General features: G+C 42.4%; 1 protein-coding gene across 1 annotated transcript in view; it reads right to left on the minus strand.

Moving 5' to 3' along the window:
- Positions 1-3,661: 3,661 nt before the first annotated feature.
- Positions 3,662-16,190, minus strand: part of mrps15 (mitochondrial ribosomal protein S15) — a 31,232-nt gene continuing 18,703 nt past the window's right edge. Inside the window, exons 7-8 of the mRNA XM_080211592.1 lie at positions 9,545-9,736; positions 3,662-3,887 (exon numbers count right to left, since the gene is read on the minus strand). Of these exons, the coding sequence (XP_080067718.1) occupies positions 3,774-3,887; positions 9,545-9,736 (306 nt within the window). The 3' untranslated portion in view covers positions 3,662-3,773. The remainder of the gene's footprint in view (positions 3,888-9,544; positions 9,737-16,190) is intronic.

Consider the following 16,190-nt stretch of genomic DNA (forward strand, 5'->3'; position numbering starts at 1 on the left):
TCCTGTAATGTGGGGACCAGAACTGCACACAATACTCCAAGTGCGGCCGCACCAGAGTTGTGTACGGTTGCAACATGACGCTGCGACTCCTAAATTCAATCCCCCTACCAATAAACGCCAAGACACCGTATGCCTTCTTAACAACCTTATCTACTTGATTCCCAACTTTCAGGGATCTATGTACACATACACCTAGATCCCTCTGCTCATCCACACTATTCAAAGTCCTCCCGTTAGCCCTATACTCAACACATCTGTTATTCCTACCGAAATGAATATAATATAAAGAATATAAATTTATATAAGAATATAAATGAATATATGAATATAAGAAGCACGGTTAGTAAGTTTGTAGATGACACTAAGATTGGTGACGTGGTGGACAGTGAAGAAAGCTGTCTCCAATTGCAACGGGCTCTTGATCAATTGGGCCAGCGGGCTGATGAATGGCAGATGGAGTTTAATTTAGACAAATGTGAGGTGATGCATTTTGGTAGATTGAACCAGGGCAGGACTTACTCAGTTAATGGCAGGACATTGGAGAGAGTTACAGAACAAAGAGATCTAGGGGTACATGTTCATAGCTCCTTGAAAGTGGAGTCACTGGTGGACAGACTGGTGAAGACGACATTCGGCACGCTTAGTTTCATCAGTCAGAACATTGAATACAGCAGTTGGAACATTTTGTTGGAGTTGTACAAGACAATGGTAAGGCCACACTTGGAATACTGTGTGCAATTCTGGTCACCCTATTATAGAAAGGATATTATTAAACTGGAAAGAGTGCAGAAAGGATTTACTAGGATGCTACCGGGTCTTGATGGATTGAGTTATAAGGAGTGGCTGGAGCTTAGGAGGCTGAGGTGAACTTACAGAGGTCTATAAAATAATGAGGGACACAGATCAGCTAGATAGACAATATCTTTTCCCAAAGGGGAGTCTAAAATTAGAGGGCAGAAGTTTAGGTGAGAGGGGAGAGATACAAAAGTGTCCAGAGGGGCAATCTTTTCACACAGAGGGTGATGAGTGTCTCGAACAAGCTGCCAGAGGTGGTCGTAGAGGCGGGTACAATTTTGTCTTCTGTGACTCTGATTGGATAAAACAATCAGCTGAATGACAGAAAACAGAAAATGTGTGTACTTTTCACATTTAAGATGGTAGACACTGGGAATGTCCAGTGTCAATGCTCCCAGACCATTTTTGATATAGAGACTTGGTTATTGGAATGGAAAACTTCTAAAATTTCTAGGTTTATTGATGATAACAATCATTAATAATCCAAGAGAAATGAACATCCCAGCATGACACAACAAAAGAAACCAATGCACAAAATTTCACATTTTATAACTTTTACTTTAACCATCAAACCAAAATCAACTTAAATTAAACAAGTTAGCCAGCAAATTGTTTTCAATAGAAACCAATAGCCATACAACAAAGATAAATCTTAGAATTTACTGGCAGTCTGCTTGGCACAGATATAGCACCACATCCTTCAGAACTTCATTGTCCTCCAGTATAATTCCACTCCCCTTCGGCACTCAGGATTTCATCCTCAATTTGCCTCTCGCAGCTTTACTTCAAATTCAGTTACCACCAGAAGTGTGTTCTCCTGCAGAACTTCCTTAGCTCAGTTTGTGACAGTGCTGATGGTTTAGATTCTCCACGCTCACCTTCATTCAGTATATGGTAAGGCTGGCCTGGTTAAAACTGAAGCAGCAGGATGAACTTTATTTCACTATCCCAGCTGCCAAACCCAGCCTTCAGTTTTACATATTTTTGCAGTTGACACAAACACCTTCACAGCCACTGTCCTATTCAGACCACAGGCTGAAACCTGACCACATCATTCTCACACCTTTCTCAGAAACTGAAAGTTTTGGGTTCCCTCTGAGTTAGGGACTGTCAATACAGGTTTTGAAACAGGGAACAGTTCGGACACATCTGTGGTCTCACACAAACTGGATTTCATCACAATACCAAATTTGGATGTGTGGTTGAATGTGAAGCCTGCAACAGGACATAGTTGATCTAGTAGAATGGACTGACAAGTGACAGATGGAATACAAGGCAGTGTGAAGTGATGCATTTTGGCAGGAGGAATCGGGAGACAATATAGACATAATAGCACAGTTCTAACGAGCGAGCAGGAACTAAGGGACCCAAGAGCTCATGCAAATGGATCTTTAAAGGTGACAGGACACTGACAGAGCAGTTAGCAAAGTATATAGGATCTTGGGCTTCATGAATAAGAGGCATTGAGTACAGATGCAGGGAGGTTATAAAGCTTGGATTAAGACAACTACAGTGTTGCATCCAGTTCTGATCAGCACACTTTGGGAAAGATTGAGATTCCTGGAGCGAGTGCAAAGGAGGTTTATCAGAATGGTTTCTAGGAAGAGGCATTTTAACTACAAGAAGCTGGGATTATTCCCCTTGGAGCAAAGGAGATTGAGGAAAGATTTCCCGGAAATATACATGATTATGACAGGTTTGGATCAGGTGGACAAGGAATAGCTATTACATTTGGTGATGGTGCAAGAACTGTACGACACAAATTCATTCAGGGGGATGTGAGGAAGACTTGTTTTTAAATGCAGCAAGAGAATAATCTGGAGGTCCCTGCCTATGGGAGTGTTAGAATCAGAGACAATTAACAATTTCCAAAAGAAAATTGGATGGGTACTTGAAGGCACATACACAGCTATAGGGATACAGTGACTGACTGGAATGTTCAATGAGGATAACATCAATGTGATGGTCCAAATGGCCTCTGTGCAATGACTCCAAGACTGTATAATGATATAGGATAAGCATGAGCAGTGGTCAAAAGAGAGTTGAAGTTTGGGGAAATGTTCAGGGTCAAAGAAGCTGTGGGCTCTCAACAAAAATGGAGTGTAGATATAGGAGGTGCATAGCATGCAAGGTGATTGTAGAGATAGAGTGGGACAAGGCTGCAGAGGGAATTCAATGCATCAGTGAGCCAATGAAGACTGGCAAATTTGGGATGATAGAAGAACAAGAAACAATGGAGAGTTTAGAATATGCTGGGGTCTATATGAAGTGCAACCCAGGTGGCCAATGAGGAGAGCAAAACATCAAAGCCGTGCATCCTTGTTTATGCAGCCTGACTGCTGCATAAATACAGCTCCTCAAACTGGTTACTGGTCAGAGGGCTTCTCCAAGTGTGATCCTGCCCCGTTGACTGACAGAATGTGAATGGATCAACTGCTTTCCCCAGTGGAACCACTGGTACGAAACCCCTGCCAGAGGTGTTAGACATCCAGTGCACACAGGTTGTCTTCATGTTGCATCCTTATTATTTCTGTGCAGAACGGTCAGTTCATTCATTCAGTGTTGCTGGAAATGTTACTTCACTGGCTTCCTGCTGCAATGTCTGTGTTTACCCTTTATTCCAAAATAACACAAATTGAGGCAAAATCGCTGCTCTGATTTGATCTCTGGGTTCTATGATGTTCTATTGCTGCAGCAAATCAAAGCAACAGCCAGAGTGATGGCAGCTCACAATCGAAATGACAGGTTGCAGCAGGTCAGAGGCATAATATAACTTCATCAATCTGAGGCAATGGGTTCATTCAGCTGGCCTACCTCAGTATAACTAATATGATTCAGCTTTCTTCAAACAAGTTTTAAATCAAAGGAGATTTAAATAGAAAAAATTTATTCATCTAACAGAAGTTTCACTGCCTTTTTTAAAATACATTTTCAGTGTACAACAGACATAAACAGCCCTGCCGGATATGAACTTCTAGTCAGACTGCTGTACCTTCATTCACTTCCTTACTGACAGGCTGGGCTTTCTCTGCAGCTGCTGCTTTCTGCTTTTGCCGTTCAGCAGCACGCAGTTTCTGGACCTCTTGGAAAACCTGAAACAAAGGAAACAGCAGCAAAGTGTGAGACTGTGTGCTTGTCCTCGCTCATTATTCATTACAGATTTTAACCTCTTGACTTCCACTGTTTGCATTCTCGAATTGGAGCAGCTCTGCTCCATTCTCTGCTTGCCAGTCCAGACAGGGTTTTCTACAGTGTTCAGACTGGTCCTAATGAATGACTTCCACTAAAACTCAAATCATTTCAATCAGAACAAAACAACACGAGGCTGCTGGAGAGCATGTGCTCTCTCGAGCCTACGCTGTCATTCCATGAGATCATGGCTGATTAGATCATGGCCTCAACTCCACTTTCCTGTTTGTTCCCCATAATCCTTGATGCCTCTATCATTGAAGAATTTGTCTACATCAGCCTCAAATAATTCAATGGATCTTACAGAGGTCTATAAAATAATGAGGGGCACAGACCAGCTTGATAGTTAATATCTTTTCCCAACAGTAGAGGAGTCTAAAACTAGAGGGCAGAGGTTTGGATGAGAGGGGAGAGATACAAAAGTTTCCAGAGGGGCAATTTTTTCACACAGAGGGTGATAAATGTCTGGAACAAGCTACCAGAGGTCGTACCAGAGGCAGGTACAATTTTATCTTTTGAAAAGCATTTAGACAGTTACATGGGTATAGAGGGACATGGGCCAAATGCAGGCAATTGGGATTAGTTTGGGGGATTAAAAAAGGGTGGCATGGACAAATTGGACCGAAGGGCCTGTTTCCACGCTGTAAATCTCTATGATCCTGCCTTCGCTGCTCTTTGGAGTAGATAATTCCAAGATTCGCAGTGCTGGGAGATGAAATTCCTCATTTCCATCTTAAATAGACTAGAAACTCTGCCCCTCAGTTCTAGACTCCCCCAGGAATAGAAACATCCTCTCAGTGTCTATCCTGTCAAGTCCCCTCAGAATATTACATGTTTCAATAAGATCATCTCTCATTCTTCTAACTTCCAATGAGTATAGGCCCAATCTGCTCAATCTTTCCCATTCACCCCAGGAACCAGCATAGTGAACCCTTTCTGAATAGCTGCCAATGCAAGGAAACCTTTCATAAGGACATCAAAACTGGTGTGGTCTTACTAATACCCTTACCAATACCTTCCTACTTTTATACCCAATCTTCCTTGCAGTAAAGGCCAGCATTCCATTTGCTTTTGTAATGACCTGCTATTTCTGTATGCTAATTTTCATGTACAAGGAGACCCAGATCATTCTGTACTGCAGCATTCTGCAATCTCTCTCCACTTAAATTACAGTTTTTCTATTCTTCCCTGCAAAGTGGATAACCTCATAATTTCCTGCATTATATACCATTTGCCACTATTTTCCCCACCACTTAACCTATCCCTATCCCTTTGCAAGGTTCATTGTTCTTCAATTTCCTTCCCTACCTGTAAATTTGGCTACAATATAGTTGGTCCTGTCATCCAACGCTTTAATACAGATTGCAAATAGATGAGGCAGTAGCATGGATCCCTGTGGCACCCCAATAAGTAGTTTGCCAATCTAAAAATGACCCACTATCTCATCGTTTAGTTAGCCTGTTCTCTATCTTTGCTAACATATCATTTACAACATCCATGTGGTCTTATCGTGTGGCACCTTTTCAAATGCCTTTTGGGAGCCGAAATAAGCCACCTCTCCTTTATCCACCCTGCTTGTTATGTCCTCAAATAACTCCAGTAAATTTGTCAAACAGTTTCCTTTTCACAAAACGATGCTGACTCTGATATCACGATTTTCTAAATGTTCTGCTAATATTCTCTTAATGAATTTCAGCATTTTCTTAATAACAGATGTTAGGCTAACCGATTTTTTTTCTTGCTATCTGACTCCCTCCTTTCTTGAAGCATTCATGGCTTTCCAATGCTTTGGGACTTTTGTTGGTTTTAGAAAAATTTGGAAGATTATAAAACACTGCAGCATAGATGTCTGCAGCTCCCGGGAACCTGAATTTTCTCCCCCAGTGATCATGATGGATTCCTCTTTTGCTCCTGATTTTATTTACTATTATTGGGATGCTTTTAGTGTCCCTTATCTACTGTGAAGAGACACAAAATTTTGTTCAAAGTCTCTATGTCCCTGCTTTTCATTATTACATTAGATCCTCTTTCTTTTTTTCTGTTTCAACATTTCTTGTTAGTTTACTCATGCATTATTTTCTCCAAGTATTTCTTTGTTGCCTTCTAAAATTTCCCAATCTTCAGCCTCATCACTAATCTTTGCAGTACACCTTTTCTTCAAATTTGATACAATTCTTAACTTCATTAGTTAACTTAAAGGGGAATAACTATAAGGTTCATGGTGGGAGATATATCCGAGGTAGGTTCTTCACTCAGAGTGGTTGGGGTGTGGAATGAACTGCCTGCTGTGATAGTGGAGTCGGACACTTTAGGAACTTTCAAGCGTTATTGGACAGGCAAATGGAGCACACCAGAATGATAGGGAGTGGGATAGCTTGATCTTGGGTTCAGACATAGCTCGGCACATCCATTCCCCCAGGATCTATCTTGTCAAGTCCCCTCAGAAGGGCCTGTACTTGCTGTACTGTTCTATGTTCAATTATATTCCAAGAAATATATCCTAAATATCTGTCAACACTTCTCAACTCTTACCTGTTAATCTATTTTCCCAGTCTATTTTAGCCTAACCTGTCTTCATACTTCTGTAATTTTCTTTACAGTTAAGACAACAATTTCAGAATTAAGTTTCTCAGCCTCAAACAACATGAAATTCTATTATGTTATGATCACTCTTCCCTGGAGAATCATTTACCATAACAGCATTAATTAATACTTATTACAAGATCGAAAAAGCTGTTCCCTGGTTCGTTCTACAATAAATTGTATTAAGAACTAGCCTTAATACACTATAAACTTCCTTAAGGCTATTTTTGATGATCTTATCCATCTAATTTATAAGATGATAATTTATAAGTTGACCACAATTATAGCAGTGCCTATCCATCAAGGCTCAATTATTTTTGCTTTTATACTTTATCCTACAGTGTAGTGTTGGGGGGCTCCAGATGGGTTCCACCAATGACTTATATTTTTTACTATTTCTTATTGTCACATGAACTGATTCTACATTTTGATCCTCTAAGCCAAGATCATTTCTCAACGATTTACCGATTTCATCCTTTATTAACAGATATACCCCACTTCCTTTTTCTTTCCGCCTATCCTTCTAAAATTCAAATTTTCCCTCACTTGCACCCTGAACTCAACTATTAATTTAAAGCCTTATCTATAGCTCAGGATATTAGAATCATCCTAACATTTCAGTTCCCTCTTCCCCCAGTACTGGTACCAGTGTTCCATGAACGAAAACTGAATTCTCTCACACCAATCTCTGAGCCACACATTCAACTCTCTGATTTTATTCACTGTATGCCAATTTACTTGTGGCTCAGACAGCAATCCAGAGATTATATTTGTATTTCTACTTTCAATTTAAGCCCTCGTTGTTCATATTCTGTCAGCAGCACATCTTCCAAAGTCCTATATAGTTGATATCTATGTGGACAAGAACAATGGGTCTTTTTCCTCCAACTCCCACATCAGAACTGCATTGCATATTCAACATTTCACAATACCTTTTCATTCAAACCTTTTATAGCAAGTATTCCTCCAAGATCCCATAAATTCTCCTTTCTTTATTACAGCGTTTATTTATAGGGAGAGCTGGCAAATTATTCTGACTGAGCTCACCTTTATTCCTTTCTGTGTGGTGTATAATCAGAGTACTTCACTTTTGTGAAGTTCCATTGACACCAGACCTCACCCAAGTGATCGTTCTTCATTCACAGGACATTTGTAAGCTGGCTATTCAACCTTAGGGGCATCAGAGCCAAGTGTGATTCCTTCTGCACTCAATATCAAAATTTGTACTCTCTGGTGTGAGGGAGAAGGTGGGGAATGAGTTACTAGTTTCCTCCTGGAAAGAATTCCCAGGATGGGTCAACTGGCTTTTCTCCAGCTGTAACAATTCCCTGATATAAACACCTGACATCCTTGCAGTTTAACACCTTCCACTGATAAAGCACCTTTAAATGTAGCACAATGTTCCAAGGCGCTTCATTAGAGCAACCAACATGCAACATGTGACACTGAGACAGAGATATTAAGACCGGTGATTAAAAGGATATTAAAAAAGGGAGTGCCTTAAAGGAATAGAATGGGGTTGTGAAGTTTAAGGATGGAATTCCAGAGTTTAGGGCTTAGTTCTACAGCAGGAAGACAGGACTGAAGTAGTACCAGGGACAAAAGGTTGAGATTATACCAAAACTCGCCCAGTGTATTTCCTGCTAGAGGAGGAGGTGAATGGGCTGTCAAACCCGCTAACACAATTAGCAGGTTTGCATAATAATTCCCACTACGGACAGGAAGCCGATAGAACACTGAAGGGTTGGGTGAATCCCACTGATTGCCCGCACGAATTCCAATTTTTGGTTGACGTCCATTCAATGGGGCATCAGGATTCCCATAGCTGTCTGATGAGGTCAGTGAATTCCCCCCACCCCGCACCCCCCAACATCTTTTGTCCCAGCCAGAACCATTACTTGCCTTGCTATCAGCACCACTTCACACTTCTCCCCAATGACTGTCTTGAGGTTGAACAAACTGTTTGCTTAACTGGAAACCAATGTTTGCAACTTTAGGGCCACACTTGCTTGAGGGAGTTTTTGACTACATAACCACCTACTTAAGACTGCCTACTTACACCTTAAGCATTGCCTCGGCTCACCTGCTGCTGAAACTTTGCCACCTCCAGATTTGATGATTCCATTGCATCTCTGAACAACCTGCCATACTTTTCCTATCTGTAAACTTCAGGTCATTTAAAACTCTGCTGCCAGTGTTCTAATTTGTACCAAGTCCCATTCATCCATCATTCCATAGCTTGTTGACACACAGCCAAGCAAAGCCTCCATTTTAAAAGTACCTTCATTTTTTAATCCCTCCATACTTCTATGTATCCCCATCTCTAATCTCCTCCAGCCCTACGAAAACCTCTAAGGTTCTGTCATTTGCTCTTGGGGCTAAAGGGATCAAGGGATGGAGGGGACCAAGATATTGAATTTGATAATCAGCCAAGATCATAATGAATGGTGGAACAGGCTTGAAGGGCCAAATGGTCTACTCTTGCTTCTAGTTTTTATGTTATGAGCCACTCTATCACAACTCAGCCTTGGGTGGCACGGTAGCACAATGGTTAGCACTGTTGTCTCACGGCATCAGGGATTTGGGTTCAAATCTGGCATCAGGTAGCCGTCTTTGTGGGTTTCTTCGGGTGCTCTGGTTTCTTCCCACACTCCAAGATGTGTGGGTTAGAGTCTTTTTGGCATAGCCAATCAATCTAAATGTCAGGAGGATTAGCAGGGTAAATACACGCGATAGGGCTGGGTGAAATTGCTGTTGGTGCAGGCTTGGTGTCAAATGGCCTCTTACATTGTAGGGATTCTATGATAATTTTATCCAACAACTAACATCCACACATGGATGTGGAACAGAGATTAATTTTTCCCTTCTTTGTCCAGGGAGTTGAGGCTAATTGCAGCTCTCCAGATTTTATTTCCTATTTACCCAACTCCTACCCTGTTGAGTGTTCACACTGAGCTCAGCCGATTGATCTTCTTACCCTTATGCATAAAGCTTTCTTGGCAGCCCATCGCTGAGTCACCTTCCTGTAATACTCTGGAGGGAAGGTGTACTGAATGCCCAGCTGGGAGCAAACATTCTCAAACACATCGTAGCGGGTTCGTCGGAGGTACTTCAACAGTTTCTTCCGCCTGTCAATTGCCATTAGCATGTAACGTTTGTGGGTCCTATCCTGTTTAAAAATAAACATGTCTGATTACCTTAGAAAGTTATATTTTATTGTAACTATAAGATAACCCAGTGAATCACATCAAACTGTGCTACACTGAGGTCAGGTGGATCCATGTTTGTGTGCACGGGTTGGGACGAAATCAAGGACCAAGTGATGCTGAGTGGGAGTAAAAATACAATCAAACTGCAGGACTTGTTTTAATCAGTGTGTGATGGGATATTAATATATAATTTTATTAAAAAAGTTAAAATACAGAAACAATGGGTCGCACCCGATCAATAACAAATTTTAGATAGGCACAAAAGAAAAGAATGCAAGGAAAGAACAGAAAATTAGGCTAGGGAACTCCTTTTCAGTTAACACAGACCAAAGAACCTCTCCAACCCCTAGTTTCCTCCAAGTTGGCACAATCTTTAAAACACATCAACACTTTTTGTAAAAAAAGTAAAGCTCCCTCCTCCTGTCCCCATCAAACACTCTCAGGACAGGTACAGCATGGGGTTAGGTACAGAGTAAATCTCCCTCTACGCTGTCCTCATCAAACAGTCCCAGGACAGGTACAGCACAAGGTTAGGTAAAGCTCGTATGCTGTTCCAAAGGTTATTTTCACTCAGTGAGACAATAAAAATCCTATATTAAGATGACCACATGAAGAATAAATGAGAACATTTTAATGTGAGATTTCAATGTGGAATTTTCTGCTGTAAATGGTTACTGAAACAATCGATAACCTAGTAAATGAAGTCCTGAAAAGAGAAATATTATCGAGTATGGAGACTGAGAACAAGTATGATTAGTCTGATGGGACGTCAGAGGCCACGAGGAGTGAAGAGCAATGAGTGACGAGAATAGGTGATGAAGGCTCAAATACTTGAAACTGTACTCTTGATTTGATGGAACCACATGCCTCATTGTTCTGATGGTGAGTGTAAACTGCAAGTGTACTTTTTTTTCCAATTGCATTGCTGGTTCGCGGGTTTTTTTTCCTTTTGTGCTTTCCATAGCAGGTCCTAAGCACAAGGGCTGTTGGGAAGGGAGCGCGGGAGTACAAAAACAAGGCCACAGTAGACAGCGGGCAGCGTCGGGAGCAGGGCGGATGCTGAGTGAGTACTGCAAGGGCTTTGGCTCACAGGGCTTAGGCAAGGTGAGATACTGGTCAAATTTTTCTAACTGTGTCCATAAGTTTAAGGGTGGTCAAATAAATGGCAGGGTCCATGGGGAGGTGTGTCAGCTGTGTAAGGTCCAGTATGTGGGCGTTCCTGGAGACACAGCATCTCTGTAGAGTCCACATCTGCACCAAATGCCTGGAGTTGCAGCGTTTTGAGGGCCCGGGTTAGGCAACTGGAGTTGAAGCTGGAGGATTTATTTTTAGTTAGGGAAAATGAGGCACTAACGAATAGGAACCACGTTCAAGAGGGGATCCCAGAGCCTAGGAGGGGGGATGAGTGGGTTACAGTTAGGAAGGGGAAAAAGAAGAGGAGTAATGTTCCAAAGGCTACCCCAGGGGTAGTCTCTCAAGATAGCAGGGGTAAGGCGCCAACTGAGGTGGAAAGGGCGTGAGGGGAAGAGCAGAATGCCTCAGAGGGAAGGAAGGGGGCTGGATGTAAGATAGTGGTGGGGGATGGGAAGGTTAAAGGAATTGATAGGCGTTTCTGTGGGCAAAAGCGGGACTCCAGGATGGTAGTCTGCCTCCCTGGAGCAGGGGTACAGGATGTGTCGGAAAGGGTAGAGGGAATCTTGAAGGGCCAAGGGACCCAGGCAGATGTAATTATACATGTAGGTGAGAAGGATGTAGGAAGGAAGAGTAGGGGGGAAATACGTAGGCAGTTCAGGGAGTTGGGAGCCAGGCTGAAGTGTAGGGCCTCCAGGGTGGCGATCTCTGGGCTGCTGCCAGTGCCCAGTAATAGCAGGGATAAAAATAATGAGATCCTGCAGCTGAATGTGTGGCTGAGGGATTGGTGCAGGACAGAGGGTTTTAGTTTTGTTGACCATTGGGAAGTCTTTGCAAAGGAAGGGCACTTGTATAAAAGGGTTAGGGAACACTTAAATGGGAAGGGTACACATATTTTAGCTGGGAGGTTGGCTGGAGTGTTTAGGCAGGGTTTAAACTAAGATTCCCTTTATAGGAAGGGGTATAGAGTATAAGAGCTGGAGTCTAATGTTGCAGTTGTACAGAATGTTGGTTAGGCCGCATTTAGAGTACTGCGTCCAGTTCTGGTCGCCTTACTACCGGAAGGACGTGGAGACTCTGGAGAGAGTGCAGAGGAGGTTTACCAGGATGTTGCCTGGTATGGAAGGATTGGGGTATGAGGAAAGATTGAATAAATTGGGGCTCTTTTCCCTTGAAAGACACCGACTGAGGGGGGATCTAATAGAGCTGTATAAGATTATGAAGGGTATAGATAGAGTAAACAGAGGTAAGCTATTTCCTATGATAGAGACATGTAGGACAAGGGGCCATGGACTGAAGGTGAGGGGGGAGAGGTACAACACAGATATTAGAGGGAGGTTTTTCACACAGAGGGTAGTGGGGTATGGAATGCTCTGCCAAGTAAGGTGGTGGAGGCAAACACACTAGAGTCATTTAAGAGTAACTTAGACAGGCACATGACTGGGTTGGAGATGGGTGGATATAGGAGATTGTTTTAAATAAGGGTCATTAGCATTGGGGCTTCCCTGGTAAGGTAAATGGATATGGTACAATAATAATTTTTTTTTCCTTTTCATTCACAGGTTTTAAGTCGGTCCGCCTTGTGTCCAATGAGGGGCATACACGCGATGGGTCGTACTGGGGCTGCTCTTGGTTGTTCGAGATTGGCCTAGTGCTTCGTGTCGTTAGTATGCGCCTAAACTGGACCAGATACTGGGCAAGACGACAGCTCAGTGACTATCGCTGATTGCTGTGCAGACACATGGATTTGGGCCGGTGTCTGCGGGAGTTTGCGCATTCTCCCCGTGCTTGCGTGGGTTTTCTCCGGGTGCTCCGGTTTCCTCCCACACCCCAAAGATGTGCTGTTAGGCTGATTGGCAGGAATAAATTGTCCCTAAATCAGTTTCCCTCAATCTGGATGGCCATATAACATTAGACAAGGGTCGTGGGTGGAGAGGTGGACTGGTGGTGTTGAGATGGCGGCGCGGGCTCGTTGGGCTGAAGGACCTGTTTCCCGGGCTGCTTTTGTTCTTTGTTCATTTACATCGGTCTTTGCTTCAGTTTTCCCACAGACCTCGAGGAGGAGAATTGTAAAATGAAGCCCAATCTATTGTATGTCCCCATTGCCCACGGGCCTAATGAGAACTAAAGGCCAAGAAGCTGAAAGGGCCCATGCAGGAAACAAAGAAAGAACAAAGAACAAAACAGCTCGGGAAACAGGCCCTTCGGCCCAATGAGCCCGAGCCGCCATTTTAACATTATGAGTCCCCCCTCCACCCATGACTATGCTTATGGCATTCCACATTGAGGGAAGACTAATTTAAGAACAATCTGTTACACCAATCAGCCTAAGAGCACATCTTTGGGGTGTGGGAGGAATCCGGGGCACCTGGAGAAAACCCACACAAGCACGGGGAGAATGCGCAAACTCCCGCAGACACTGGCCCAAATCCATGTATCTGCACAGCAAATAGAACCCAACAAAGCCTGCAATAAGACAACAAACTTTAGTTTATGCAATGTCTTGCACAACCATAGGATATCTGAAAGCACCTGAAGATGAAATTTGAAACTGAGTCGATGCGGTAAAGTAGGAATTGCAGCAGTCAATTTGCACACAGCAAGATCCCACAAACAGCAATAGAATAATGATCAACAATGTTGACTGAGGGATAAATATTGGATAGGAAATGGGGACATCACGCCTGTTTGAAATAGAAACATGGCATCTTTTGCACTTGGTAAATGTAAGAGTGAGGTTAATCTCTAATGGTGGCCCTCTGGCATGTAGCATGCCTTCTATACTGGAGTGTCAGTTTGGAGTTTGTGCTCAAATACTGGAGTGGGATGATTCCATGAGTCATCACAAACATGTTTCAGAATGTCAGTGAAGGACATACAGTAAAGCCATTGCTGTGCTCAGCAGAATGTGGTGGGTTTCATCTTCAAAGTGCTATCGGCTGGAGATAACTGGCCCTGATTGAGAGAGGAACTATCAGCCAACATTTCTGTAAACAGTAGATTACAATTCATGTGGCAGTCACACCACCTGAGGCAGTTGAGCCAAATAGCAAAAGTTCAAAGGAAATCTAGATGAAGAGAAAAGGAATACAATGTCACAGAATCATGGAATGATTGTAGCTCAAAGAATAAAGAACAGTACAGCACAGGAATAGGCCCTTCAGCCCACAAGCCTGTGCCAACACATGCTACCTTTCTAAACTGAAGACCTTTTGCCTCTCCACAGTCCATATCCCTCTATTCTTGCCATAGTGGCACAGTGGTTAGCACTGATGCCTCACAGCGCTGGGGATCCAGTTGCAATTCCCGGCTTAGGTCACTGTCTGTGTGGAGTTTGCACATTCTCCCTGTGTCTGCATGAGTTTCTTCCAGGTGCTCCAGATTCCTCCCACAATCTGAAAAATGTGCTGGTTAGGTGCATTGTCCATGCTAAATTCTCCCTCAGTGTACGTGAACAGGTGCCTGAGTGTGGCGACTAGTGGATTTTCACAGTAACTTCATTGCAATGTTAATGTAAGCCTACTTGTCATTAATAAGTAAACTTTAACTATTCATGTATCTGTCAAAATAACTCTTAAACGTTGCTAGTGTACCTGCTTTTACCACCTCCACTGCATATTCCCGGCACTTACCACCCTGTGTATAAAAGATTTGCCTCTTACATTTCCTTTAAACTTTCCCCCTTTTACCTTAAACTTACATCTCCTGGGAATTAACATTTCTACCTTGAGAAAAAGATTCTGACTATCCATGCCTCTCAATTTTGTAAACTTATATCAAGCTGCCCTATTGCCTCTGAATTTCAAGTAAAACAAACCAGGTTTGTCCAATCTCCCCTCGTAGCTAATATCCTCCAAACCAGATAACATCCTGGTAAATCTTTTCTGTACCTTCTCCAAAGCCTCCGTGTTCTTTATGGTAGTATGATGACCAAGACTGTATGCGACATTCCAAATTTGGTCCAACTAAAGTTCTGTACAGCTGCAACATGACTTGCCAATGTTTATACCCTAAAGGTGTATTTTTATACTCAGAAGGAGGTTATACTAATTGAGTTAGATGAAGTAGAGTGTGTGATGTTAATATACCTTGAAGATTTTTTTAAATTCATGTTCACAGACTTAGGTGATATCACTGTTAGGAGGAGAAAAAAAAACTGTGGGCAGGTTGGCTGACAGGGATTCATTTTCAATTTCAGGTTGGAGCTGCAAATTTGAGTTTTTGGTTTTAGAAGGGACAGCAAGCTAAAAGGAAGTATTTTCCCTCTCTCCCTGTTTCTTCCCTTTGGAAATTCTATAGCTTTCCTGAAGGGTGAAAATTTGTTGTTGTTGGGGCTGGACCAGAGCGTCTCTGATGTTTTGGGAAGTTGTCTCGTCTTCAAATTGTCCTGAGCGTCAAGAGTATTTGACTGCAGAATTCAAATAACAGCCTCGATCTCAGCATCACGTGAGCATTAGTCTGTGCTGTGTTAAACCTGTGAACAGGGTCTTTTGTCTGAGATTGATTTGATTGGAACATTGTAGGTATTTTTGTTAAGGGTTATACATTATCATGATTGTTTCTAGTTTGTAATTGATAAAGGTTCTTACTAATTTTCTTACTTTACATATTAACTATATTTTTAAATAAACTTTGCTTGATAGAAGCTCCCTAGTGGGTCACTTGAATCATACCTGAAGTGAAACATCTCATGCTTATCCTAGCAAATTCAAGGTGCAAAACGTATAATTCAGGTGAGCTTCATAAAACACTCTTGAGTTTCTAACCTGAACCGTAACAGGTAGGATGGAATATAAACGCCAGCATGGACAGAAGATCTGAATGGCCTGTTCCTGCATTGCAAAATTCTATTTAATACTACTGTGCCTGACAATCATTGTCAGAGATATCAAGCAAAGTCATGTTCATTTGTAATCCTTGCCACAGTCAAATATCACCATTGTCCGTTTTCACACAAAGCGCGGACATCCAGCTGACAACCTGGAGTATCACTGTCACCTACACATTCGGTGGAAAGGAGAGGGAAACAGGCAGAAAAGAAGAATGCGGCGATTGTGTCACAGCTGGTGCCAGTGCTCAGTCACAAGGCACTGCACTAGAGCAAGCCTACAGGAAATTGTTCATTCAGGAATTAAAACCTGCATCCGTTAATAAAAGGGACAAAATTGCAAAATGTAACGTAGTAACGAAAAGTAACTGAAAACAGACAAACCACTGTTTAACCAGTGACACTGTCAGCCCCAGTTCAATGACAGCTCTCTCACTTGAGTCAAATGTGAGAAT

This window comes from Carcharhinus amblyrhynchos, chromosome 24, assembly GCF_965287045.1.
Source record: "Carcharhinus amblyrhynchos chromosome 24, sCarAmb.v2.hapA, whole genome shotgun sequence".
NCBI classification, from domain to species: Eukaryota; Metazoa; Chordata; class Chondrichthyes; order Carcharhiniformes; family Carcharhinidae; genus Carcharhinus; species Carcharhinus amblyrhynchos.